We start from the raw sequence: 22,719 nt of genomic DNA on the forward strand, positions 1-22,719 counted from the left end.
TAGACTCAAAGGAAATGCGACAACTGAGGGCAAGACGAGATGATGCTGGGGTTTACTACCAGAAACATGAAGCATCCACCAACTTCTCGTAGGCACCATCCGTACAGTGTCACTCACACAGTGTCAATAGGCGCATGCACTATGCGCTGATATCATCCCCCCACATCTTCCTCTTCCTCTGCCCCTCCATCAAACATCTGCCCCACGTTCAAGGTTTTTGCCCAACGACAACTTGGACGATAACCTCACATTCAATTATCGCTACTCGAACACGCTGAACTACAGCTAAAACATCAAGATGGATCCCCTCGATAGCATGGCCGGCGGCCAAATCCCCAAGAACTTTGACGCCGAAAACGCCGGCAACAACGAAGACGTAAGGCACCCACCAGCACTCACTCATCTGGACACAAACTGACACTTCCTAGATCGAGAAGCAGTTCGCCGTCAAGGCCGTCCAGCACATGCAAACCTACTGGGCCATCCTCGAACGCGTCCGCGGCTCCACCCTCCGCCTGACAAAGATTGACGACGACATCATGGAGCACCTCAAGGAGGCCTTTCCCGAGTTCGACCCCGCCGCCACCGTCAACGAGGACGAGATGAAGAGCAAGGCTGGAAAGGAGCGATGGCGCAAGTTCATGATGGCGTATGAGAAGACGGTTGATGATTACAACTTTGGAACCATGGTCAGGAACAGCCCCAAGGTTGAGTATGAAGAGGATACGGCTATTTTTGTGCCGAGGATGCAGTTTTATGCTCTTGAGATTGCACGGTAAGTCATCACTGGTGTACCTTTTTTTTGTGGGAGATTCTAACTTTATGATTTAGAAACCGCGCTGGTTTGAACGACTGGATCTACGAGCAAGCCCAGGCCGAGAAGGCCAAGTCCAAGTAAACGACCACCAACTCACGACACAACAAAAAAAGTAAAATTGAAAACTACGACCATGCTGAGCCATGCGCCGACAGCCCTAGCCCAGACCAGATCACGCCACGAGAGAGGGGAGAATGAAAAAAGGTCGGGTCCAGGGTATAGACGCCGGGCGTCGAAAGGGATATCTTGATGAATATGCATTGTATCTGAAATAGAGCACGAGATGCCCTTAGGGATAGAGTCTGATGGGCTGCAATCTTCTGGATCATTCTGTGATAGCCTTTGCAAAATATACCAAGAAATTGGCTCCAAGCTTGTCCTTTTGCCTATGCAATCTGTGTGCCAGCCAATAGCTTTTTAGCAATTACATCTCTAAAATTCTGAGCCCGAATCTAAACAAGCACATTCAGAGTCTACCTATGTAAAGTCCTTGTTGTTTGCTTGCTTGTATCTGCAGCCTTGAACTCAAGAAATGCCATGCAAGTACACGTAATGATAATAGCGGGGTACAACCTCGGCTTCAATCCGCTGTGAACCTCTGTCACAACGACAACTCTTGACCTCTCATCATGAGTTGAACAATACGTGCAATTTCTCATTTAAAAGCCCGCGAATCTATCAATTATTTGCACTTGAGTTTCTAGAGCGCGCAATTCCTTTACCTGGACCCGATCGATAAACCTCGCTCATCATGTCATCTACACCATCCCTCCTCCTCCTCCCATCACCACCCCGTCCTTCATCTCCCATAACACTCTCCGCCGCATACCGTGATACCCTAACCTCACTCCTCCTCAAGCTCAAATCATCTCCCACGCCTCAAACCCTCGTCATCGCCCTCGCCCTCCCGCTCCTCGAGGGTCCGGCCCCACGCGTCAAGTCCATCCGCTGGTCCACGGCGCAGTCCCTCCTTGCGGGGCTGTACACCATCATCTCAGTCATTTGCGCAAAGGAGGACATCCCCGTTGATGTTGGAGCCGGGGTGGGGAGTGTGGATGTTAGAGTCGTTCTTGTTGATCATGCGCTTGGGAGACGGTATGAGCCAGACTTTGATGGCGGGTATGAGGCCAACTGCACTGCTGTACTGGACATTGCTGCTTTTGCGACAAAGAGGAGACCCTGGAAGACTGTCTACCACCCAAGCTGCGAGACGGGCTACGAGTTGCTATCCCTGTTTCTCAAATTTGCGGAGGGAAAGCAGACGTTTACACAGAGCCAGCTCGTGGCTATCGAAGGCGGCATCAGTTTGACGACAGAGCCTGGTACTCTATCATCAGACCTCCAGAGAGGCTTCAAAACTGTCTGTCTAGGCGGGACTTTTGATCATCTTCACCCAGGTCACAAACTACTCCTCCACACTTCCGCCCTCCTCCTGGCAATCCCGGATAAAAAATCTACAGAGACGTGCACCCTCATCATCGGCATATCAAGCGATGAGCTCCTCGCCAAGAAGAAGTACGCCGAAGAGCTTCAATCCTGGGACAGCCGTGTACAAACAGTGCTATCCTTCCTAAGCACACTGCTAGAGTACGACACAACAGCTCCTCAACCCCCAACGACATCCAAACCTGGCGAACTAGTAGCTTCCCTCCGCGACGGAAGGATCCTCGTCCGGTGCATAATCCTCCGCGACCCCTTCGGCCCACCAATCCACGAGGAAGACGCCGACGCCATCGTCGTGTCCGCAGAGACGCGAAGCGGAGGGAAAGCGATTAATGATCGCAGGGCGGAGAAGGGGTGGAAGCCGCTAGAGGTGTTTGAGATTGATGTGCTGGATGCGACAGAGGTTGGGGAGGGGGATGTCAGCAAGACGGAGGATTTTGCGGCAAAGATTAGTAGTACGACTATTAGACAACAGAGGGCCGAGGCCAAGAGACAGTCATGAGGGATGATGGGTCATTAATTATTAGAAGAGACGGGCATAGCTGGACTCGATCAAGTCGCCTATCGTTGCCATGTTGGTTTAGCCTACAAGTTGATGAATGAGACTAGTCACACTAAGAATAGACTTCATACAGGACACAACAATAGTGCGTGAGACAGGTTCATTTATTACATGTTATTACAGCCCGAATCGTTGCTTCGTGGAGCCTTGAACAGACCAGCATTCTCCTAGAGACTTGCCCCCCTAACACCTCCGTACTACTTGTACTCAGTACGCCCATCAAATCCATTATGAGACTAGGTCTATTTTGTGGCCCTCCCACCAAGCCAATACAATCTCGCTCACACCCTCAAAAACTGATCAATGTCCACCCTCTGAAAGCAGCTCACGTGCCCAAACTCAATCCAATGATGAGCCAAGCGGTCATGACTGACGAGGATGAGCTGACCGTCGATATAGCTGCTCGAGGTGAAGCCCGTGTCGGAGATGTGCCCCTTGCTGTTGACAATCCTCGCACCGCTAAAGTGCGGATCGGTGGCTTCGCCGACGAAACCTCCTGGTCCGAGATCCTCTGCAACAAACGAGAGTTCGCCGCGTGGTACGTTGGGGTCACCGGTGAGTTTGATGGCTTCGAGTCGTCCTCGGTGGGTGCGAGCCACGGCCTTTCTCTTCTCCCACTCCTGATCCGATTCTATCTCAAAGCGGACAATGCCCAGCTCTTCGTCCGTCAAAAGTTCATCATCTTCATCGTCCGGTTGATGTATGAGCAAGAACTCGCATCCGTGGGTGCTATAGTCGCCAGCATAGATTCCTCTCCATGGTTTCAAAGGCGTGGGCGTATAAAGCTTCGGGTCGAGTGTCGAATATGTAATCAACTCTTCTCCAACATGCATCCCGGGTAAACCGCCAACAGCTGATGGATGCAACTCGCGAAGAACATTGACGATACCCGTCAACCCAGCAGCCCGGCCAAGGCGAGTCATGCCGCCCGCCATCTCCATCCACTGGCGAATGTGAAACAACTTTTCCGATACCTCTTCCCTTCGCTTGGGCCTGTCGTACGGGGCAGTGAAGGGTAAGCCGGTGACGACAAAGTTCGGTTGACCACGAGTGCGATGATCCGAAGGAATCGCAGGGGTCGGCCATACTTGGCTGTAGGGGAAGCGCTCAGAAATCATCTCTTCGCTTATATCCCTTTCTAGCTCACGCGCGAGCATAAAGTTGCTAAACATGCCGTCGACACGATCCTCCAACGCCATGGGCATTTCATCCGCATATCGGTTCGCATCAGGGCGGCTAAAGAACCTGCTCACGTCCGTCTCCACGTTGGCATGGAACTGAAGAATGGGTTTGTCGAGATGAAGCTTGACCTGAGGGTTAAAGTCGTGGATCACAACGTTGGGGTGGCCTTCCCACTGGAAATAGTCAGGCCGTCCACGAGCCGCCAGCAGTTGGTAGCCTTCGATGCATCCACGGCGAGGATCATACCGGACAAGCATGACCCTTCCGGTGAGATCGCGATCACAGAACCAGATCTTGTGGCGGGGTAGAAACCACAGACGGTCGTGGGCGACGTAGAGCTCATGATAGCTGCAGCATGGGTGAGGGCTAGTGAGGGTCACATCAGGGACGTTTTCCTGGACGAGAGGGTGCCAAAGAACATCGGATAACGCATGCTCTCGAAGCTCGCGACATGTTTCGGATACACCTATGAGTTCCAAAGGCGACAGGTGAGAGAGGATGGTGGTTATGAGCTCCGAGGGAAGATCCAGAAGGAGGCAGACCCCGGATGTTGGTGAATGCGACTCTGATGGATTCCCGTCATCTACTGAACGGGTTAGCTGGTGATAAGAGACAGACCCGAATCAGAAGCAGCGTCGCATCGAAACTTACCGGTGGGGTTTGATCCTTCCCCGAGCAAGTCTGGGCAAAAGCTCGGCGTCGCAGACTGAGGTATCGCAGCTGGTCCAGGGGGCACGGACGCAGCGTCGCTAGGACCCGACATTTTTAGGTGACGATGAGAGCTGTAGCAGGGTCGCGGCGATCTTTTCTAGGGAAGAAGAAGGGGGTTTATTCCCGGATGCCAAGATGGAAAAGAAGCGAGGGGGAGTTTCTGCCTTAGGTGTGATGAAGATGAGGTGGTGATATCACGGGAGGATGTACGTAGGGCGATATAGCGGGGGTCGGCACCTGCGGGCTCCGACGCCGGCACCTAACACTGACGAACCTGTTCAAAAATAAGAACGCATATTATGTGGGGACATGCACAAATGTCTCACTATTATTTATGTCAACTGTTGTGCTGTGCAATGTTTATTATGAGGCAGTTCAAGGCCTTGGTTGCTGGTACGTACCCAACTAAACGGCTTTGGGCTCGACATCTCGAAGCGCCGGAAACAACAAACACCAAATTTGCCCCTTTGTCATCAGGTCATCCCGCTCGTCTTTGCAACCGTGCCCTGATCTCTGGTTTGGTCCAACATAATCTATTGCGTCTTGAGTGTCATCCCCAAGACCGTTGTTTCGCTCGTCGCATCGTCGATCTCAGTCTCGTGAGCCACTTGTCGACGTCATCTGAGCTTCATCACCACATGGGAATACCTTCATCTTTCGCCTCATTTCCTACTTTGCGCCATACCTTTAATACTCAGCGACTGAAAGGCTCATAATCACATCTTAATCCTTCTGCTCACAATCTCACGCCTGCAACTTATTCCCCACGTCTCGAACCTTCAGAGTGTCTCTCACCTGCATCACCCGTTACACCAGTCAAACCGGCTTACACCAACTTACTCATGATGAGCGCGTTGCTTCCGCTTATCTCGGAGATTCTTCCGATGATAATGCCCGCCTCTGCCAATATAACCCGCGCCAAACAGCTCGAGCCGACTCACCCGACTGTTGAAGGGCCCGTTATTGAGCGGCCAGCCGTCGTTGGGAAATGCGACAGGATGTGTGTATCAGGTGAGAATATGAGAGCTCATCCAGGCTCATGAAGCACCAGTTCTCACGCGGTATAGTCCTCACGGCGCGACCTCACCAAAACTCAACCGTCCGTCACAACAGCGAACAAGGTAATTCCCTCCCTCTTGTCTTTAAACCTCATTCTAACCTTATAGACGCCATCTTCTACGCCGTTTCTGGGAATGGTATCTTGGCCGTCAGTGAGTCAGTGGACTCTGACCCCAAAAATCACGAGCTATCACCCGGGGACTTTGCCTTTGTCCCAGCTTGGACCGAGCATCAGATCAAGAACGAGACAGATGAGGATGTTGTCTTTCTCGTCATTCAAGGCGGGCCAACTCCTTTACGAGCAGACTTGACTGACTGGGGCGGCGACATGGTCAAGACACGTAAATGAGGGTTCTTGATATAGTATGTATTCTTGCAAGCGTTTGTCTATTGGGTACTCTACCAATGTTGCAACTATGGAAGTGCCAGCCTTCCCGATTTACATCTCGATCGGACCAGTTGGGTCAAAGTCTTGCGACTCGGAGCGTCGTCAAACACTTGCGCATGGTCTAGCTTCGGGAACACGACCACTTGTACTCCACCTTCATCACCTTCCACACAAGTCTCGGCATCATCTTCCAAGTATTCCGCGACCGAAGCAGTGTCGACAATGAGATCTCGGCCAGCCAAGGTCACCGCAACGTCCCTCTTGAAGCCGCTGTCTCCCAGAGACGTCAGCAACTCCTCCTTCCAGAGGATATTCTCTCGCCAGAAGAAATGTCGTCCTAGGCAGAGCGCAACACCTGGATCGGTACTTGCAAAGTACCAGAGCTGCCACTCGTTGGCCCTCTTGGGCCTGCGCCGTGTAAAGTTGTACGCCACATTGGGGAGGTGCAACATAATTGTAACAGGGTCGATGAGTACCACAGAGGGAACACGATGCTGCAGACTGGGCGAGTGCAGCATGTGGGTTGTCAAAACGGATCCATATGAATGCGACACGAGCGCGACGTTCTCCCAACAGTGGTAGTCCAGGATCGCTGTCACCTGGGACAAGAACTCAGCCTTGTCTGGGATGGCAGACGTGAGGCGGAACGAAATGGGTAGAATCTCAATGGCGATGACACCGACGCTCCTCTTCTTATCGTCCGTCTTGTGAAGACCAGCCAGGAACTGCACATACGTCCAGAGCCCGATTCCGATGCCGTGGAAGAAGACGACGGGCAGTTGGCCCTCGGCCGTGTGAGGACGGTGCCAGTAACTGAGCTGAGAGGAGGGGGATGTCCGACCCGGCCACAACTCTTGCGGACGCGGAGGAAATACCCGAATCGCAGATGATCGAGGACGACGATAGTACTCGAAGCCGTGCCAGAGGAATGCGAGATGTGTGAGTTGATCGACGAAGAAGACGATCACGTACCAGGCAAGGCCGCGATACGTTGCCGTGATCTTATCGAGAGTGAGACGAAGACTTTGGACGTTTCCTCGACCACTCGGTATCTTTCGTCCAAGTCGTTCCTCAAGCAGAGTCACATACTGTTCGAGCTCCTCGTCCACCGCCTCATCTGGTTCATCAACGGAACCATCGCCTCGCTCAAAGAAAGCCCAGAGGAGGAACTCTTTGATGTTGTCCCGTCGAATATCATCAGGGTCAGCGCCCAGAAACCACCACGTCAGATAACTCTCTGGAGACGACACGTTCCTAAAGCACCGATCGAACAACACCCTCCGCTCTTCGCGCGACAACGGTGACGGGTGAACGGCGTTCCGTTTAAGCCGTCTCAGGTACGGCCGATAGATGAAGGCGTAAAACGTCCCCTCAGCGAGTAACGCCGCAAGAAGCACGCAAATAAGCGGAAAGGCGATGGAAAAGGGCGCAACAAGAGGCAGCAGCACGATCAAAAAGATGTAAATAAGAGGAGTGTAGCGAAAGAAGGCAACAGACAGGCGGATGAATATCCATTCGCCAAACGAGGTGCCGATCATGAGGTTCCGAATATGCCGGGTCTACCGGACTTGTTAGGCTTTAACTTTTGACAATACAGATGCAGTTTTTTCTGGTGATGAGAGAGAATTTGAGGGATGAAGTGCGTACATGATGACGCATTTGTTGAAACGGCTCTTGTTGGGGCAGGATGGGATGGATGCAGACTTGCAAGGATCTGGATCCCCCCTGGTCGTCAGGCCAGGATTATTGAAGAGATGTGGCTAGTGAGGGAGCACAGCCACGTGTTTCTGTCAACCAAATTCCTAAACGTTCAGAGCGGCCTCATATTTCAACCGTGGAGACAAGAGAAGATACTTGAAAATCCTGGAGCATGACCAAGAGATGACGGCCGGTGGTCTGATAAGATGCAAAAGCGTTGAACAAACAACCATTGTGCGAGGCAGCTTGAGTGGTTCAACTGCCATCAAGGCTGAGATTGGTCAAGTCTCCCGGATGGGTTTATCCGGCACGTGCTGATTGGTGAACCGTCTGGTCTGTTGTAGTAGTGGTGGATGCCTGGAGAAGTAAGGCTGTTCCAAAAACAGAGAAAAGAAAAAATTAACATCCTTTGACAGCTGTTTATGTATTCTACTTAGGCTGTATGACCACTATGTGATATTGAAATTGAGCGTCGACATAACGCGTCGGCCAGTCATTGAAGTGTCATAATCTGCAGGTCGAATGCAGTTAAGAGGTACTTGCACCGGAGGGCGAAGTAGTATCTTACTGGAAGTTTATCTCATCGGAGGATTTCTGTAATTCTTTTTTCATTGGCTGGAACCGACCCACTTGGAGGGATCCTGTGCTGCACATTCTAACAATCCAACAACCTAACAATCTAACAGTCCAACGCTCTAACAAGATCACCAAGCCTCAAGGTTCAATGCCACCGTTACTGTACATCCCTCGAGGACCCTTTGCTTGCAGGGCGTTACGCTTCTTACCCGAAATGACAATGGTCAACCTGCAGCCAAGTCTTTTGCTCAAAGAAACGTCGAGGTTGCGTGCGCATGCTGAAGGCTGACAGTTCAGCAGCAGTACGTACCGCTTCTGTACCTGGCGGCGGTTGCGCACCCCTGCATCTGCTGCTGTTTCTTTACCTTGACTCGGGGGAGGGAGGGGGTGGGCACTGCTGATGCACTGCAGGTTCGACCGCGGGTTCGGCTGGGCCTGGAAAGATGAGAGGCAATGGATACCGAATGCTGCGCCATGGGGTGTTACGGACCGGGTTGGGTATCTTTCCTTACCTAGAGATCTAGGACTACGCACACCCAGACCCCAGATCCAACACCGAAGCAAAGACACCTGCATATGTTATCGCGTCAGTCGGCTTTCGCACTCCCTCCCTCTTCAAGTTCCAAGTAACAGACGAGCCATACCGTACCCGGGCGTCACGACCAGTCGTCATTTCTTATGAACTGTGATGGGCAATTGACACCTCTCCACTAATCTCTCATTACACCATGTGCTCAGTTGACCAGGATCCGGGATTAGTGACAGTGATTCACTGTCGATAACCTCTTGTGTCGCATCATCTCATGCGGTACGTATACATGAAGTGTCCATGTAGGTATGCTTGTTTGCGAACCGCGCCGGTCGAAAGAATCGCAGACGTTGCAAGTTGTGGGTCTTCTCTTCCACGCCAAGACCCGCTTGAGCCCAGCCTACATCCCAGTGGTACATGCTCCATTGCGGTGTTGCCCGCTAAAGATTATGTACCAAGCTACCCGCGGTCCACCCATGATCCACAAGACCCACCGGCTCCATCAACTGTGTGCCCCCCGGACAACCTTGGAACCCCAGATGGAAGTTAGATCCATGGATCACTGCACTTCTTCATTCAATACAGCAAACCAGCTTCACACTCCGCCGCCCACTCCGCGGGCGCAACATGTACACTTGGATGGGAGTGGACACCAAAGATAGGGGGAGGAGGGGTGGATGACCTGGGCCTCCCACTTCGAGCAACATTTACCAAGGTGACCAAGAGGCAACCGCAACCTAGGTCAGCCAAGGAGATCATCGTTCGCCAAATCGCGGAAGGCGGCAATCGTGGTCTCGAAAGCAACGCACGAAATGCCCCATAGCCGGCAAACGGGCTTCGCAACGAATGGCACTTGGGAATCGCCTACGGTGAGTGTACACAGAGAGTTCGCCAACACAGAGAATTTGGAGTGGTCGAGGAGGTAGTAGAGCAGAGTGCTTCTTGAGGCTCCATTGCATGCCACTTTTGCTCAACCCGACGAGAGATATGATCAAAAACGATCCAAGAACCGCAATGAGAACTTGGGTGGGAGGGTAGACTGGGGTGAGGTTGTGTGAGGTTGAGAGCGCGGCAAGCTGATTGGCTCCGCGGGGGACTTGACCTCCGGACCTCTGGCATAAAGTCCAGCTCTGCCCCCCTCGACTCTCGTTCCTCCCATCTCTTCCCTTCTTCATCATCATTCTCCCCCATCATCAATCCACAGCCATAAAATATCCCACCCCTTTTAGTTGATTGAATTGCATCACTTGATACCCCCTAAGAGTCTCTCAAGTCCCACTAGGACTTTGTAGAACTCACACTGGGACCTCCTCGTCGTCGTCCTCGGCTGACGACTTGATATCGCATCCAGACACCTGGCATAGCTCCATCCCATCATCCACAACGACAATATGTCGTCGCACCATAAATTCATCCTGTTCCCTCACTCCCTACCGGCACCTGAACTCAAACGGGCTTTGGACCAAGCCTCACGGCTCGGCCACCAGCAAATTCGTGAAACGGTTGGACACTCATCGCTACCCACAGGCCGAGCCGAGCAGCGCGATCTCGGCGATGGTCATAGGCGTCGTCGCACAACCGTCTCGAATGGGGCTGACTACATGGGTGACGTTGACGCTCGTCCTCACACTGGTGGTAAAGTGGCATGGTCACGTGATCCACAACTGTTCCCAGACCCAGAGCCGGCCAAGATCGATCCGTCTTCCACAAGAGCTGGCCCAGCACATGGGGATCACTCAGAGCCCAGATCCCGTAAGCGACGCCGGGCTCCGGTCCCCCAAAACATTCGGGTTGATGGGGACGATGGTGGCCGAACCTCTCACCTCTCAAGGGACGAAAGGCTTTCGCATGCTGGGTCTTGGTGCCACTTGACACCCAAGGAATCCATCGAGGTTCATGATCCGGTTGTTGATGAGAAAGACATCCTGGCAGAGGACTGGATTCCAATGACACCCCGGGATAGTCGACTGTCCACTCCGGATCTTGCACCCTTGTGCACTGACTTTGAGTTTTGCCCATGTCATCCAGACGGCCTAGATGAGGACAAGATCAACGAAGACTTTTACTTCGTTTCGAGGTCCAAGATGGACATGCAGTGTAAGTTGGCACCCGGCAGGTCCAGGCCCAGGATGTGCTTGTTGTTGTCGGTTTGCTGACATGGTGTAGTGATTGATGCGCAGGCACATATTGCCCAGACCCGATCGGGGTCGGGGTCGATGGTGCCCCGATATGAGTGATGAGATTTGGAAACGCGACAGTGAGACAATGCTGGTTCAGAGTCTGTAATGTGGGCAGTACGGTTTGGCGTTGAGGGTATAAAGTGTGCAAGTTCTTGTTAATAGGTTACAGAACAGGGTCACCTGTCAACTGGTCAGTTCGAACATTTGTTGTCTTTGCCGTTCTCGTTTTGGATGGGTGAGGGGAGCGTGAAGGCGTATCCCTGTAGTCGTGTCGTGAGATGTTATCGGTGGGCTATATGAAACTGAGCGAGGATGCATAGTAGAATCAAAGGGGCATTCGATTCCAGAATTTAGCCAGCTATAAGCAAGACACTGTAGCTGGCGATGCATATGAAGATGATCAAGTGTTGTTCATTGTTGAATGACGTGTAGTTCATGAGTGACCAGCCATCGCTTGAGGAGGTGTGATGTGGGGCGTCACGTGGCAACCCTCAATCTAACAAAGACGATCTTCAGCCTCAGGCACAAACCAGGCAGCTGATTCGATGCTTCTCAATGAAGTCGCTTTACGGTCATTCTGCGCCACACTCTTCTCTGGCGGTGTACTCAACATGGAAGCATTAGAATGGGGGTTGCACCGCCAACGAAAGACGCGTCGCGGCGGTGAGCGTATCAACTCGGGCGCGTTACAACCGTTGGGGATGGTCTCGTCCACTGTAAGGCAGAGAATCTGAGGGCTGCAGCTTGCTTGCATCTGCCAGATGATGCCTGCATCCGACGCCCACGCCATGGTCTAGCAAAATCGAAAGGATACAGATGCGGGCAAGTCCCTTATTTGCCCGCTATTTTCATGCACGAATTTTTGCTGGGAGAAATGCCCGTCTCGAGCGGAGCAAATTTAGTGGCCGTCGCTTGTTGGTGATGGAGCCAGTGATGGCGCTTCTTTGGCATGTGCTGGCGGCTCACGACTTGAAAAGCCCTCACGTCATCAACTTATAAGACCATTATCAGTGCCACTTTCCTGTTTATCAATATCGACGCGACGGTCTTGTGAGGCCTTCTTTTCTTCATCTGTGTTCTTAAACCTTGCTCATCATTTTTTGTTTTTGCTATCGTCGATTAGCGGTTGGTCCATACGTCATTGAAAGATTTTACCTTGCTCTTAGCCGGAATCATAGAACGAAGTCCAAGGGCAGCACATAAAGATAAAGAGAAAGAGGAGCAAACAAGCGGATACAGCAGACGACAAACATGGCGGAGAATAATTACGTCCTTCGGGTCACGGCCGGCCCCGACTACGACGCAAAACAGCAGGTCGATGTCATTGTCAACACGGTTGAGCCCATCATCATCAAGAGCGACCTCGCCGACATCGAGCTCAACGTCCGCATCCAGGATTACAAGGGCCTACCTCGAAACTCACCAGAGACTTCAGCCTACTTCTCCACAGAGCCTCACGCCTACAACCAGGACCAGTACAGCATCTCATTCCGCTTCACTCCCAAGAAGCCTGCCAGTGACGAGAGCACTGGGATCAATGGCGCCAACTTGCAGTTTGGAAATGACTTTGATCACCCGATTCGCGACCGTCTCCCTCCTGGGTTCGGTACTGCCATGACCATTGTGCGCTGGTGGATCGATCCTGGCTTGGAGGGTGATGCCTATGCCGACAAGCCGTTTCTTTATGGCCCAGCTCTGAGCTCCTTCAACACCATCCACGTGGGCACCGGTGAGTATGACAAAGCCAAGGGTGGCCTCTGGTTCGAAGAAGGCGGTGATGAAGCTGGTCTCAAGGCTCGTGAGGACATTGGTGCTCCTCTTGACAACAAGGCCCGTATGAAGTGGGCTCTAAGGGCGGACAGCAAAGAGAAGTGGGTGTTTGAGTACGGCAAGACGTACGGCTTCGACTTTTTTAACCCTTACCTCGACTTTTCCAACCTCGCATTGAAGCTGCCCGGCTTTCAGCTACCGATCATGAAATACTGGGATGGCCAAGCACTCAGGTAAGATATGCCCCTCCCCTTGCTTTTGGGTACTGCACGCAAGTCCCTTGTCGATATACGTCCCTACGGCTCAGAGAGCCGTAGTAGGTACGGTCCTATTATGGTCATCTCTCTTACGCCGTTTTCGTTTACCCTCGTCTTAGGTCCGGTCGGAAACGCTCACATCAGCTCAGATACGTCCTGCGGAACAAAGAGACTGAGGAGACGTACCTCGTCATACTTTTCACGCTATATCACAAGGACTATGTCAATGAGGATGGAACGCTCAAGGAGGGTGCTGAAGAGTCTCTACATGAGCCGGCCCAGGCCCCCATCTCTGGGAATGACGGTACTTTTGACGATGATGAGGCACTCAAGGAGGCGAGTGAAAAGCTCGGGGCCAAGTGTGGAGAGGAAGAAAACGCGAGGACGAGTGTGGATGATGTCGACTGAGGGAACAACGACTACCTACAAAAACACGGGATGGGATCCGAGATGGGGTTTGCTCGGATTTGAAGCCGAATTTTCACGCTACGGTCTTTAGTTAGTCATGATTCCATAATACGGGTCGGATAATAGACTAAATTCTCTTCTCTTATATCTAGGAATCTCCCTCCTTTTGCTCCGTAATCTCAATTCGTCACCGAAGTTTGAGCCTCACCGTGTGGGAGCCACTCCGACAGGTGTGATGAAGATGAAGGACAGGTATCACCATGCACAGCACGAACTTCCGAATTGATACAGAGGCAGAAGTAGTTGTTGAACCAAGTATGCCGTGCCAGACTCCTCTGAGACACCAAAGATTTAGGAATATCCAGTTGTAGAACGGACTCGCCAGAGTGCGTTGAAAGGTGGTCATCTGGTTAATCACGTGATGACTCAGATCTGTCACCTTCTTTCAACCTCAATGGGACCTCCATTCCCATCAACCAACCTGACATCAAAGATGATTTGAAATCAGGATTAATTTCTACCCCATTCCTACTCCACGAGGGAACCCGGAGAACCCTTGGTTTCCGCACCTCCATGCGGTCAAGATCCGAAGCGGAAATGGTGGGGAAACAAAGCCGAAACCAAACCCCATCACCTCTCACGAGATCCCTCGAATCTCAGATCTTTGTTGGCGAGATGGCGTCCCGGTAATAGTCGGGAATATCCCGTATTCCCATTTTCCCCCCTACCCCTCATTTCCGAAGTCTGAGCGTGCAGGTTTGTTCGGGTTGCGCCAAGGAAAGTTGGTGTTCTCGGGGCTGCAAACTGTTGGTTCCTCGTGGCATGGTGGCATTGACGACATGCTCTCTCTGGACAAGCTGTTCATTGGAGATGTTCCCGACGCCCAATCAGTTCCTGGTCCTCCTTCCTCGGGTATGTGCGAGGAGCTGCAACTCCCCGGGCAGCTTGAAAATGCCGGTCATGGCGCCCGAAAGCCAAGAGGTCTAGATGCCACTAAGAGGGTTAGGCTAAACCGTTTGGCGTCCCTGGCGCCGACTCCAAGGTCATGTCCAGGTTATTCCCGAGGACGGGAACGGGAGTCGGGTCTTGTTGCTGACAACGGGAGGGATGCCGGATGATGCAACATGTCCATGTAGGGCGGCGGCATGTCAAATTGGGATGCTTGCCCGGGAACTATCGCTTTTGCTTTTTTGCCCAAGGTTTCTGTTGAGACACATGCTCGATATCATCAGGCGTCTGTTGAAAGACTGGTGGCAATCCCTCGTCAACACCTACCATGACGCTCAGTCCCTCCCTCACAAGCTACCATCCATCTCAGTGCCGCGCCGCAATGGGGATTCTCACCCTCGATGCCACTTTGGGTGCACAGAATCTGCACTAGCGTCTCTCGGCAGCTGACGCTCAAGCGAATCGTTGGGCCTCGTACTCGCGGTCCAGCGTGGAGGGCGGATCCAGTGCCAAGCAAGAGATTATTCCCGTCGAGATCCCGTTTCCTTTTCCTCATCTCCCGCTACCCCAGCATTGATAATGCCGGGGTTGTGCCCCCGGAGGCTGGACCACTGCATTTTTCTCTTGTTCCTCGTCTCTCCTCCTCCTATCTCTTTGTCTGTTCCTCCCTGATCTTGTCCTGTGACAACTCGAGCCGTCAGGACTTACAACGATCGCCTTCAGCGAGAAACTCCAAGATCCACACGAAGGAAGTCTAAAAAGACTTCGATACAAAGACATGGCTCAAGATATTGAGGCCAGTCAGAATGGCGGCACTTGGAATAGAGATCCTGGCGATCTCGAGATCAGCATCGAAGAAAGACTTCCATCTAGGACACCACAGCCGAAACTCGACGACAACGAGCCCATCTCTTACCTATATCTGACCCTCAACACCGTCTTGCCAACACCGCCACTGCCAAAAGAGGCAGGCCTTTCCGAATCCCAGGAACTCCCACCATGCCCCGACCTCAGGCCATACGCATCACCCTTTACGTTACCGGCAGCACGAAAGAACATCTTGCTTGCGTTGTCATGTATTGCTACAATGTTTACAGCATATACTGCGGGAGCTTACTCGCCTCCGTCGGCCGCAATGGCCAAGGATCTAGGGGCGTCACACCTTGCCGTTCTGGTTGGAATCACAACTTTCTGCATGGGGTTCGCCATCGCTCCTATGGTCCTTGCTCCGGTATCTGAGATTTGGGGTCGACGGCCTGTCTTTGTCTTTGCTGGGTTTGTCTATGTCATCTTTCAGGCCGTCTGCTCTGTGATGCCAAACCTTGCTGGGATGCTGATTGCCCGATTCTTTGTCGGGGTCGGAGGCTCCGTGTTCAGCTCAGTCGTTGGAGGAGTCCTCGCTGATCTTTGGGAGAAGGAAGAAAGAAACACGCCCATGGCCTTGTTCAGCGGATCAGTTCTATTCGGAACTGGTGCTGGACCTTTGGTTTCGGCTGGGTTTGTAAAGGCCCTTACTGATGATACCCTGGCATGGAAGTGGTCATTCTGGCATCAGGCCATTATGGATGGTCTGTTGCTGATTGCCATTCTGTTTCTCTTCGAAGAGACTCGAGGGTCTGTGTTGCTGTCGAGAAAGGCCAAGAAGTTGAATGAGTGGTATGAAGAGTTGGAAAAAGCGGGCGCCTATGGAGTTTGGGTTACCAGCACCCCAGAGGAGACGAGCGCCAGCTCATCCACGTCGACAATCAAGACCAGCCCCGGTCATCACACGGAACTCGAATACAATGGCATCCAGTCCAGGGAACGACGTCTTCAACGAGTTCGCTGGCTAGTGGCGGCAGATGAGCAACGCCCCCCTCTGGGCCAGATGATTGCAACATCGGTGAAGCTACCTTTTTACCTCTTGTTCACGGAGCCTGTCGTTTTCTGCTTTTCCCTCTGGGCTGCATTTTCATGGGGCGTTCTCTACTTGTCCTTTGCTGTTGTGCCGTATCTGTACGCTGCAAACTTTGACATGTCAAGTCGTGTCTACATCGCCATGATGGCGTCAGCAATCATCGCGACCGTGGTTGGCATTCTTCAGGAGAACTTGATGAAGCACCCCCTCTGGCAAGGACAGGATGATGAAAAGTCCGTGTCACAGTTTTGGCTGTTTATGAGGAAGCATTTCCCAGCGGATGCTCCAGAGGCGCGATTGTACTTTGCTTGCATCACGTCTCTTTTGCTTCCTGCCGGGCTGTTTGCCGCCTTTCTGGGCCCGACGAGTACAAGCCACTACTCCATTGCCATTGGGATTGGTCTTGCTAATTGGGGTATTTACTCGGTGTATCTGGCCACGTTTAACTACCTGGCTGATACCTATCACCTTTACGCCTCCTCGGCGCTGGCTGCTCAGAGTTTCTGCCGCAATGTTCTTGGCGGAGCGTTCCCGGTGATCACTGGCATCATGTTTGGTAATCTCGGGTTGAAGAATGCTGGCTGTGTTCTGGGGGGCATTGCCAGCGGATTGACACTTATTCCTTGGGTGTTGGTGCTGTTTGGAGAGAGGATCCGGTCGAGGAGTAGTTTTGCGATTGTGAGTATTTGCCCTGTTTCAGATGGTCAGCTGCTAACAAGCCATAGTCTCTGCAAAAACAATAACATGTTTCTTGACGGGGATGGATGTGTGGATGATGGACGTGGCGCTGCGCCCACACATAAGAAGAGAGTTGGCTGAAGGGAAAAGAATCTGTACACGCGTTCATGGTTTATTGAGCGCGCTTGATGATGGTATCATATGCTCCCATATTAATGTCCTAATGACCTAGATGCATTGCTGCTTCCATTCTTTCTATCTTGCCCCGTGTGTCTCGTCACATCGTCGCAGAAGCCTCCCTCGTCAGGATCCTCTGCTTCTTCTTCTTGCCGTACTTCTTCATGAACCGTAGAAATCTATTCTTGTCGGATCCATTTCCAAGTCCCCCGGTTTCCTTGAGCATTTGATCACATGTTCGCTCCGATAGACTCGTGACTGTCCTTGCGTATGGACTCCTGAGTCTCTGTAGATCTCCCACGATGGGTGGGAGGCTGGTGTTTCCTTCTTTGTCAAGGATGGGGGGAGGGAGCTGTACGCATCCTTCCCAGGGTCGAAGTGCCGTTGGAGTGTTCAAAGCTGATTGGACTTGGTGCTCGTCCAGTATTGTGTATCCGTCTCCGGAGTCCAGACAGGACTTTTGCCCACTGAGTCTAGGCCATATCGTCGAGGGCGCTACCCGGTACGTCTGTCCGCTGTTGACATCTGAGAACAATGTCGCAATGAACCGCGTCGTGTACGTCTCGTCGAAACCACACATTCGTAGGGAGTTGATTCGTCCTTTGAGGTGGATTATGTGGTTGCAGAAAAGGAGGTACGAGTCTGGACAGTACTCTGATTGGAGCAACGGCGACGGCATCGGTGTTTCGAACGGACTCGACACGGTTTCATCGGTCATCTGCTTCATGAGCTCGTCCATAGATGCGTACATCTCTGGAGACTGGAACCTCGTGCCTTCGGTCGAGTTGGTTCTGCTGCTACTACTCGCACCGCTGGAACGTCCTGTGCCTGGTCTTGACAGTGAAGGACTACGACGGCCGTAGAATCGTCGGCAGAGGAGAACCAGACTCTGCATGGGAAGAGACTCTTTTCGTTTCAGCTGCGAGTCTCCAAACTCGCAAACGAGATCCTCAACATGCTCGACATCGGGAAGAAGACAGGTAGCGCTATCCCCTGGTCCACAACCCAAACGCGACATGTCAATCTCGACAGCAATGCTCGTTGCATACGGCCCATAGCGATTCAGCCAGGCCGTGGCGAGGGGGTTAACCCTGCACCCCACAAAGGGCGAGAAGACGGCATGCAGCGTGACGCTCTGAAGGAACGCCACGAGAAAGTCGGCGCGAAAGGCAAACGAGACTTGGGAGTACGGAGTTAGAGGTAGGAGAGCGTCGGTTGGTGATGCGAGGTCTCCTTCTCGCCAGACATCGCGAGTGAAGAAGAGGCGGTTTAGACGTACTGGACGATCGACGACGGGGAGGATGAGGTTGCAGATTCGTTGCCGGATATCGTCTGGGAGGCGAAAGTAGCCCGAGTCTGGTCTTGAGCGTCCGTGATCCTCAAAGAAGCTGGTAAGAGTGTCAGAGAAGGTTGGAGTTTGGCTGATGCTGCTGTGGTAGACGGCGTCAAATGCGCGGTCCCAAGCAGGAAGCCCATTGCGATGAGAAGGCGGTTCTTGGACGATAAACCGCGGCGTGGTTGGCGGCGAAGCCACTTGGGGGTTTGATTTGCTCCTCTTGCGGGCGCTCGAAGGGTCTTGAATGTCAGTAGATCTCGATATATGCGCGAGAACATACATACTCATCATTCTCAAGAGTCCAAGGCGTTCAGAGAGGTCGTTTCTGTGCACTCTCACGGACCCAACACGACGGAGGAGAGATGAAGTTCGAAGTGATGAAGAGGAAGATGGTGAATCATCACCCCCTCTGGTGGGAGATGCTTTGTTTGGGGATCCCATTGTTTGTTACCGTTCGCCAGTTGCTTGACACTGCTGTGACAGTTTCCATCTCCCCTCTTTCTTTATGATGTTCTGACGAAAATGTTTTGTTTACCATTGACAACGACAACGACAACAAATAGCATGCGTGAATTAAACTCGGGAACAAGGAAGTAAAGCCTTTTTATACTTTTAAACTTGCCTGAACCCAAATTCACATAGTTCTCACCCAGATTACTATACTTTTCAAGTCACGGGACTGTATGTAAGTCAACTGAGTCATGAAACTCCACGCGGGAGTATTGAGAGACAAGCTTTCCGCAGAATGCAATGCGTAGAGATAACTTCATTGTTTACAAAGGTTTAAGGTCAAGCTTTTCTCCATGCACGATGACTCTTATCGAGGTGACTTATATAGATGGCATGGTGTCCTTTTTCCTTGTTCCCCAACTTGTCGTCTTTTGTTGTGTAATGGCTGAGACTCGTTCACCATTGTCAACTCGACCCTCCAACACACTCAAGCAATAACAACAACTCGAAATTTCGATTTTCTCATCAAGACGACAGGGAATTGACTCGAAATCACAATGAGTCCAGTTCCAAACACCGTCGGCCCCTTGCAGAGCCAAAACCCCTGGTCCATCGACCCCAACGATGTCCGAACAGGTGTCTTCTCCTACGCCATCCTCGGCCTGATGCTCCTCGCCTTTTTCGGCATGATAGCAGTCGACATGTTCCGCAAGCACCGAACAGGCGAACTCCAAGAGTCCATGAGCACACTGGGCAACTTCATCAAACTCCTGCTCATCACGATGCCCAAGATCATGCTGGACCCGAGAAACATGTACAAGGCGTGGATCCTCTTCACAGATCAGTTTCGAAAGGTTGAGAATAAAAGGTACGACAAGAAGAAGGAAAGCGACAAGAAAAAGGATACGCCTGAGAAGGAGTTTGACAGCGAGGCTATTATCAAGAGGATGCACTCCATGTCTTCTTCGGACAAGAGTCCCACCGACACATCCAAGACATCTTCCAAGGGAAAAGAAAAGGAGCCATTCTTCACCGGACCTCTGGATGAAGTCAAGCTCATCACAACAAGCTCATCCAGCTTTAAGACCGGTATCAATCTTAAACTCGGACATGGGACACGACACGGCAGCAGTTCAACAGGCGGCTGCGGCGCGGGATCCAGCAGCAATGCCGCTGGAAGGTCTGGATCTGATTTCTATCCTGGAGCTGTCGGTTATGGATTATACGGTTGTGGTGACCTTGGATCGGGTGGTTGTGCTGGAACAGATGGTGGAGCTGGAGCCGGATGCGATTAAACATTTTCGACGACAAACAACAAAGATTTACCACACCGACATCCCAATCCATCGGTAGGGCTTCGGTACATCGAGATGAAGTTGCTGGGTTAGGCAGAGAGCAAGCCGTGCTCGAGAACCTTGTTGGCCGTGGAAGGCATTGGAAGAGAAACGCTGTTGAGTTGGACTTTTAATACTTTGCTTGGAGATTGTTGCCATGGAAGCCATGGTGACCCTCTCGGCAGCTTTGCGAGAATTTCTGTCCTCATCATCTTTTTGTTGGGGCTTTGATCAACACCTATTCATAGACAGAGTGTACAGTCGAGTTGTCTGCCTATGAGACACACACTTGACAATACAAAAGTTGAACATCTAATCTGATCAAGAGCCTGAACGGAGTAAAGACAATGGTCATATCCGAAACGGCCGGCTATCCAGTTCATTACAGGGTTCTATGTTCGTCTTGAACGTCAGCTGAATCTCACAGCCATGCCACAATTGTAGTCATCGAGCGCCCCCTGTCGGAATATGACCTCGCCAAGGCTTGGACATCAGCACTGGATCTCGACAAGTCAGATACTCCACCCACGTATAGGCAATGAAGACGCTCGAGTACAATCCCTAGTGCATAGATAGATAAATAGCCGTGACGCCGCCCGGATCTCTCTAGCATGTCGTTCAATTCTGAAGAACTTGACTGTCAACCGCCATGGACGCCATCCAGGAACTCTTTGGGACCAACCCACAACGAGGCCAGCTTCCCAAGATTGAAAGCGATGATGCATACCCAGCATCTTTGCTCGACGACACATATCTTTTCCGGGACCTGATTCTTACCTGGACTTTCTACTAAAATGATGTGCTCGACCCAGAGAAGCTGCATTCATCGCTGGCGAAGTTGTTGGAGATTGGTGACTGGAGGAAGTTTGGCGGTCGACTGAGACTAAATGTACCTCTTTCAGTATCTCAAAAATGATCTGATCTGACAAGTCGTTAGGAAGATGACAGACTCGAGATTCACGTTCCCCAGGAGTTTACTCCTGAAAGGCCATCTGTGAGATATACCCACGAGGCGTTTGACATGAGTATCGGCAGCCACCCTCTAGGCAAAAGGATGCCAAAGGTCACTGAGAAGCCATCAATTCAACATGGAGCCCAAGAGTTTAAAGAGTTTGCTGTGACGAAGGACGATCCCGTGAATGGATCTGACCTTTTCAAGGGCGACAAACCTCAGATGTCACTTCGGATCGTGTCCTTCTCAGACGCAACCCCGGTTTCGCTTGTGTGGCCGCACTCTGCCATGGATGCTGTGGGGCTTCAAGCCATGCTGAAGAACTGGTCTCTTGTGATGGCAGGGCGGGAGTCAGAGGTCCTCCCTGTTCTTGGAGCAAGAGACGACATGGTCTACGGCATTGTTGAACCACCGACCGGGACGGAAGAGGTAGAGCAAGAGGAATCGCATCTCGCCCAAAAACGTATCAGTGGCTTCAAGCTGGTTCTCTTCGGTCTGCGGTTCCTTTGGGATCTGCTCTGGCAGGGAGTTTGCCAATCAAAGTCCATCTTTCTACCCAAAGAAGCTGTCGCAAAGCTGATGCGCCAGGCTTTGGAAGAGGCGACCATCACGACACCTCCTACTGACGAGAAGCCCTTTGTCAGCGAGGGCGATGTATTGGCGGCATGGACGACAAGGCTCATCGCATCATCAGATCCCCGAAAACTACCAGTGACGACACTTACAGCGGTGAACTTGAGATATCGGTTCAAATCTCCAATGCAGACGACTGGTGTTTACACTCAGAATCTAGCTAGTGCAGCTTATACGTTTCTCCCGCCAGCGATGGTTAGGGGCCCGTTAGGTCCGATAGCCCTTGCGAACCGTCAGCATCTCGAGGCTCAGACGACTGAGCCCCAACTAAGAGCGATAATGCGGACTGTCATGGCTGAAAAAGAAAAGAAAGATACCACGCTTCTATTCGGAGAGCCCAACATGTTACTCGTGCTCATCAGCAACTGGACCAAAGCAAAGATTATGCAGGCAGCCGACTTTAGTCTGGGCAGGGCGAAGGGGCAGAGACAAGGACTAATAAACCAGGCACCATGATACAGTTATCTCCTTCAACTACGAAGCAGAGGATAGTGACTAGGAATGCCATGGTGATCAAGGGCAGGGATCACAAGGGGAATTACTGGCTTGAGGGATCTCTATTGCCACGGACTTGGGTCAAGGTTGAGGAGGAGCTTACAGCGTTGGGCTGAGACATGAGGGGACAACCCCTACCTATCTAGACAAAGATGCATGTGTCTCACGCAGAAAACCAAAGATAGCAAAAAGACCCGAGATAGAAAACAACAAATGTTTCGTTCGGCGATTGCTTCACC

The 22,719-nt window shown here is 51.9% G+C and overlaps 11 protein-coding genes across 11 annotated transcripts; 8 read left to right on the forward strand and 3 right to left on the reverse strand.

Annotated features, from left to right (window-relative positions):
• Positions 1 to 298: 298 nt before the first annotated feature.
• On the forward strand, positions 299 to 898 carry NECHADRAFT_48010 (uncharacterized protein; the record flags this gene model as incomplete). Its single annotated transcript, XM_003043728.1, has 3 exons — positions 299 to 376; positions 429 to 775; positions 832 to 898. 3 exons carry the CDS (start codon positions 299 to 301, stop codon positions 896 to 898), a joined length of 492 nt encoding a protein of 163 aa, XP_003043774.1.
• A 670-nt stretch (positions 899 to 1,568) lies between these two features.
• NECHADRAFT_48027 (uncharacterized protein) lies at positions 1,569 to 2,762 on the forward strand (the record flags this gene model as incomplete). Its single annotated transcript, XM_003043729.1, has 1 exon — positions 1,569 to 2,762. The coding sequence occupies one exon, from the start codon at positions 1,569 to 1,571 to the stop codon at positions 2,760 to 2,762; it is 1,194 nt and encodes a 397-aa protein (XP_003043775.1).
• A 341-nt stretch (positions 2,763 to 3,103) lies between these two features.
• On the reverse strand, positions 3,104 to 4,767 carry NECHADRAFT_84508 (uncharacterized protein; the record flags this gene model as incomplete). The annotated part of the gene is made up of 2 exons (XM_003043856.1): positions 3,104 to 4,587; positions 4,656 to 4,767. 2 exons carry the CDS (start codon positions 4,765 to 4,767, stop codon positions 3,104 to 3,106), a joined length of 1,596 nt encoding a protein of 531 aa, XP_003043902.1.
• Positions 4,768 to 5,560: 793 nt separating this feature from the next.
• NECHADRAFT_48148 (uncharacterized protein) lies at positions 5,561 to 6,123 on the forward strand (the record flags this gene model as incomplete). Its single annotated transcript, XM_003043730.1, has 3 exons — positions 5,561 to 5,726; positions 5,783 to 5,836; positions 5,882 to 6,123. The coding sequence occupies 3 exons, from the start codon at positions 5,561 to 5,563 to the stop codon at positions 6,121 to 6,123; spliced, it is 462 nt and encodes a 153-aa protein (XP_003043776.1).
• A 23-nt stretch (positions 6,124 to 6,146) lies between these two features.
• Positions 6,147 to 7,811, reverse strand: NECHADRAFT_101499 (uncharacterized protein; the record flags this gene model as incomplete). Its single annotated transcript, XM_003043857.1, has 2 exons — positions 6,147 to 7,532; positions 7,746 to 7,811. The coding sequence occupies 2 exons, from the start codon at positions 7,809 to 7,811 to the stop codon at positions 6,189 to 6,191; spliced, it is 1,410 nt and encodes a 469-aa protein (XP_003043903.1). The 3' UTR covers positions 6,147 to 6,188.
• A 2,542-nt stretch (positions 7,812 to 10,353) lies between these two features.
• Positions 10,354 to 11,121, forward strand: NECHADRAFT_48387 (uncharacterized protein; the record flags this gene model as incomplete). Its single annotated transcript, XM_003043731.1, has 1 exon — positions 10,354 to 11,121. A coding segment is annotated over one exon (768 nt), but the record flags the coding sequence as incomplete, so codon positions are not given.
• A 1,275-nt stretch (positions 11,122 to 12,396) lies between these two features.
• NECHADRAFT_48207 (uncharacterized protein) lies at positions 12,397 to 13,580 on the forward strand (the record flags this gene model as incomplete). Its single annotated transcript, XM_003043732.1, has 2 exons — positions 12,397 to 13,148; positions 13,322 to 13,580. 2 exons carry the CDS (start codon positions 12,397 to 12,399, stop codon positions 13,578 to 13,580), a joined length of 1,011 nt encoding a protein of 336 aa, XP_003043778.1.
• A 1,726-nt stretch (positions 13,581 to 15,306) lies between these two features.
• Positions 15,307 to 17,244, forward strand: NECHADRAFT_48304 (uncharacterized protein; the record flags this gene model as incomplete). The annotated part of the gene is made up of 1 exon (XM_003043733.1): positions 15,307 to 17,244. The coding sequence occupies one exon, from the start codon at positions 15,307 to 15,309 to the stop codon at positions 17,242 to 17,244; it is 1,938 nt and encodes a 645-aa protein (XP_003043779.1).
• Positions 17,245 to 17,380: 136 nt separating this feature from the next.
• NECHADRAFT_48166 (uncharacterized protein) lies at positions 17,381 to 19,057 on the reverse strand (the record flags this gene model as incomplete). The annotated part of the gene is made up of 1 exon (XM_003043858.1): positions 17,381 to 19,057. One exon carries the CDS (start codon positions 19,055 to 19,057, stop codon positions 17,381 to 17,383), a length of 1,677 nt encoding a protein of 558 aa, XP_003043904.1.
• A 566-nt stretch (positions 19,058 to 19,623) lies between these two features.
• Positions 19,624 to 20,361, forward strand: NECHADRAFT_84514 (uncharacterized protein; the record flags this gene model as incomplete). The annotated part of the gene is made up of 1 exon (XM_003043734.1): positions 19,624 to 20,361. One exon carries the CDS (start codon positions 19,624 to 19,626, stop codon positions 20,359 to 20,361), a length of 738 nt encoding a protein of 245 aa, XP_003043780.1.
• Positions 20,362 to 21,193: 832 nt separating this feature from the next.
• Positions 21,194 to 22,441, forward strand: NECHADRAFT_48023 (uncharacterized protein; the record flags this gene model as incomplete). Its single annotated transcript, XM_003043735.1, has 2 exons — positions 21,194 to 21,289; positions 21,338 to 22,441. Coding segments are annotated over 2 exons (1,200 nt in total), but the record flags the coding sequence as incomplete, so codon positions are not given.
• Between the last annotated feature and the right edge of the window lie 278 nt (positions 22,442 to 22,719).

This window comes from Fusarium vanettenii, assembly GCF_000151355.1.
Source record: "Fusarium vanettenii 77-13-4 chromosome 9 genomic scaffold NECHAsca_27_chr9_1_0, whole genome shotgun sequence".
NCBI lineage: Eukaryota > Fungi > Ascomycota > Sordariomycetes > Hypocreales > Nectriaceae > Fusarium > Fusarium vanettenii.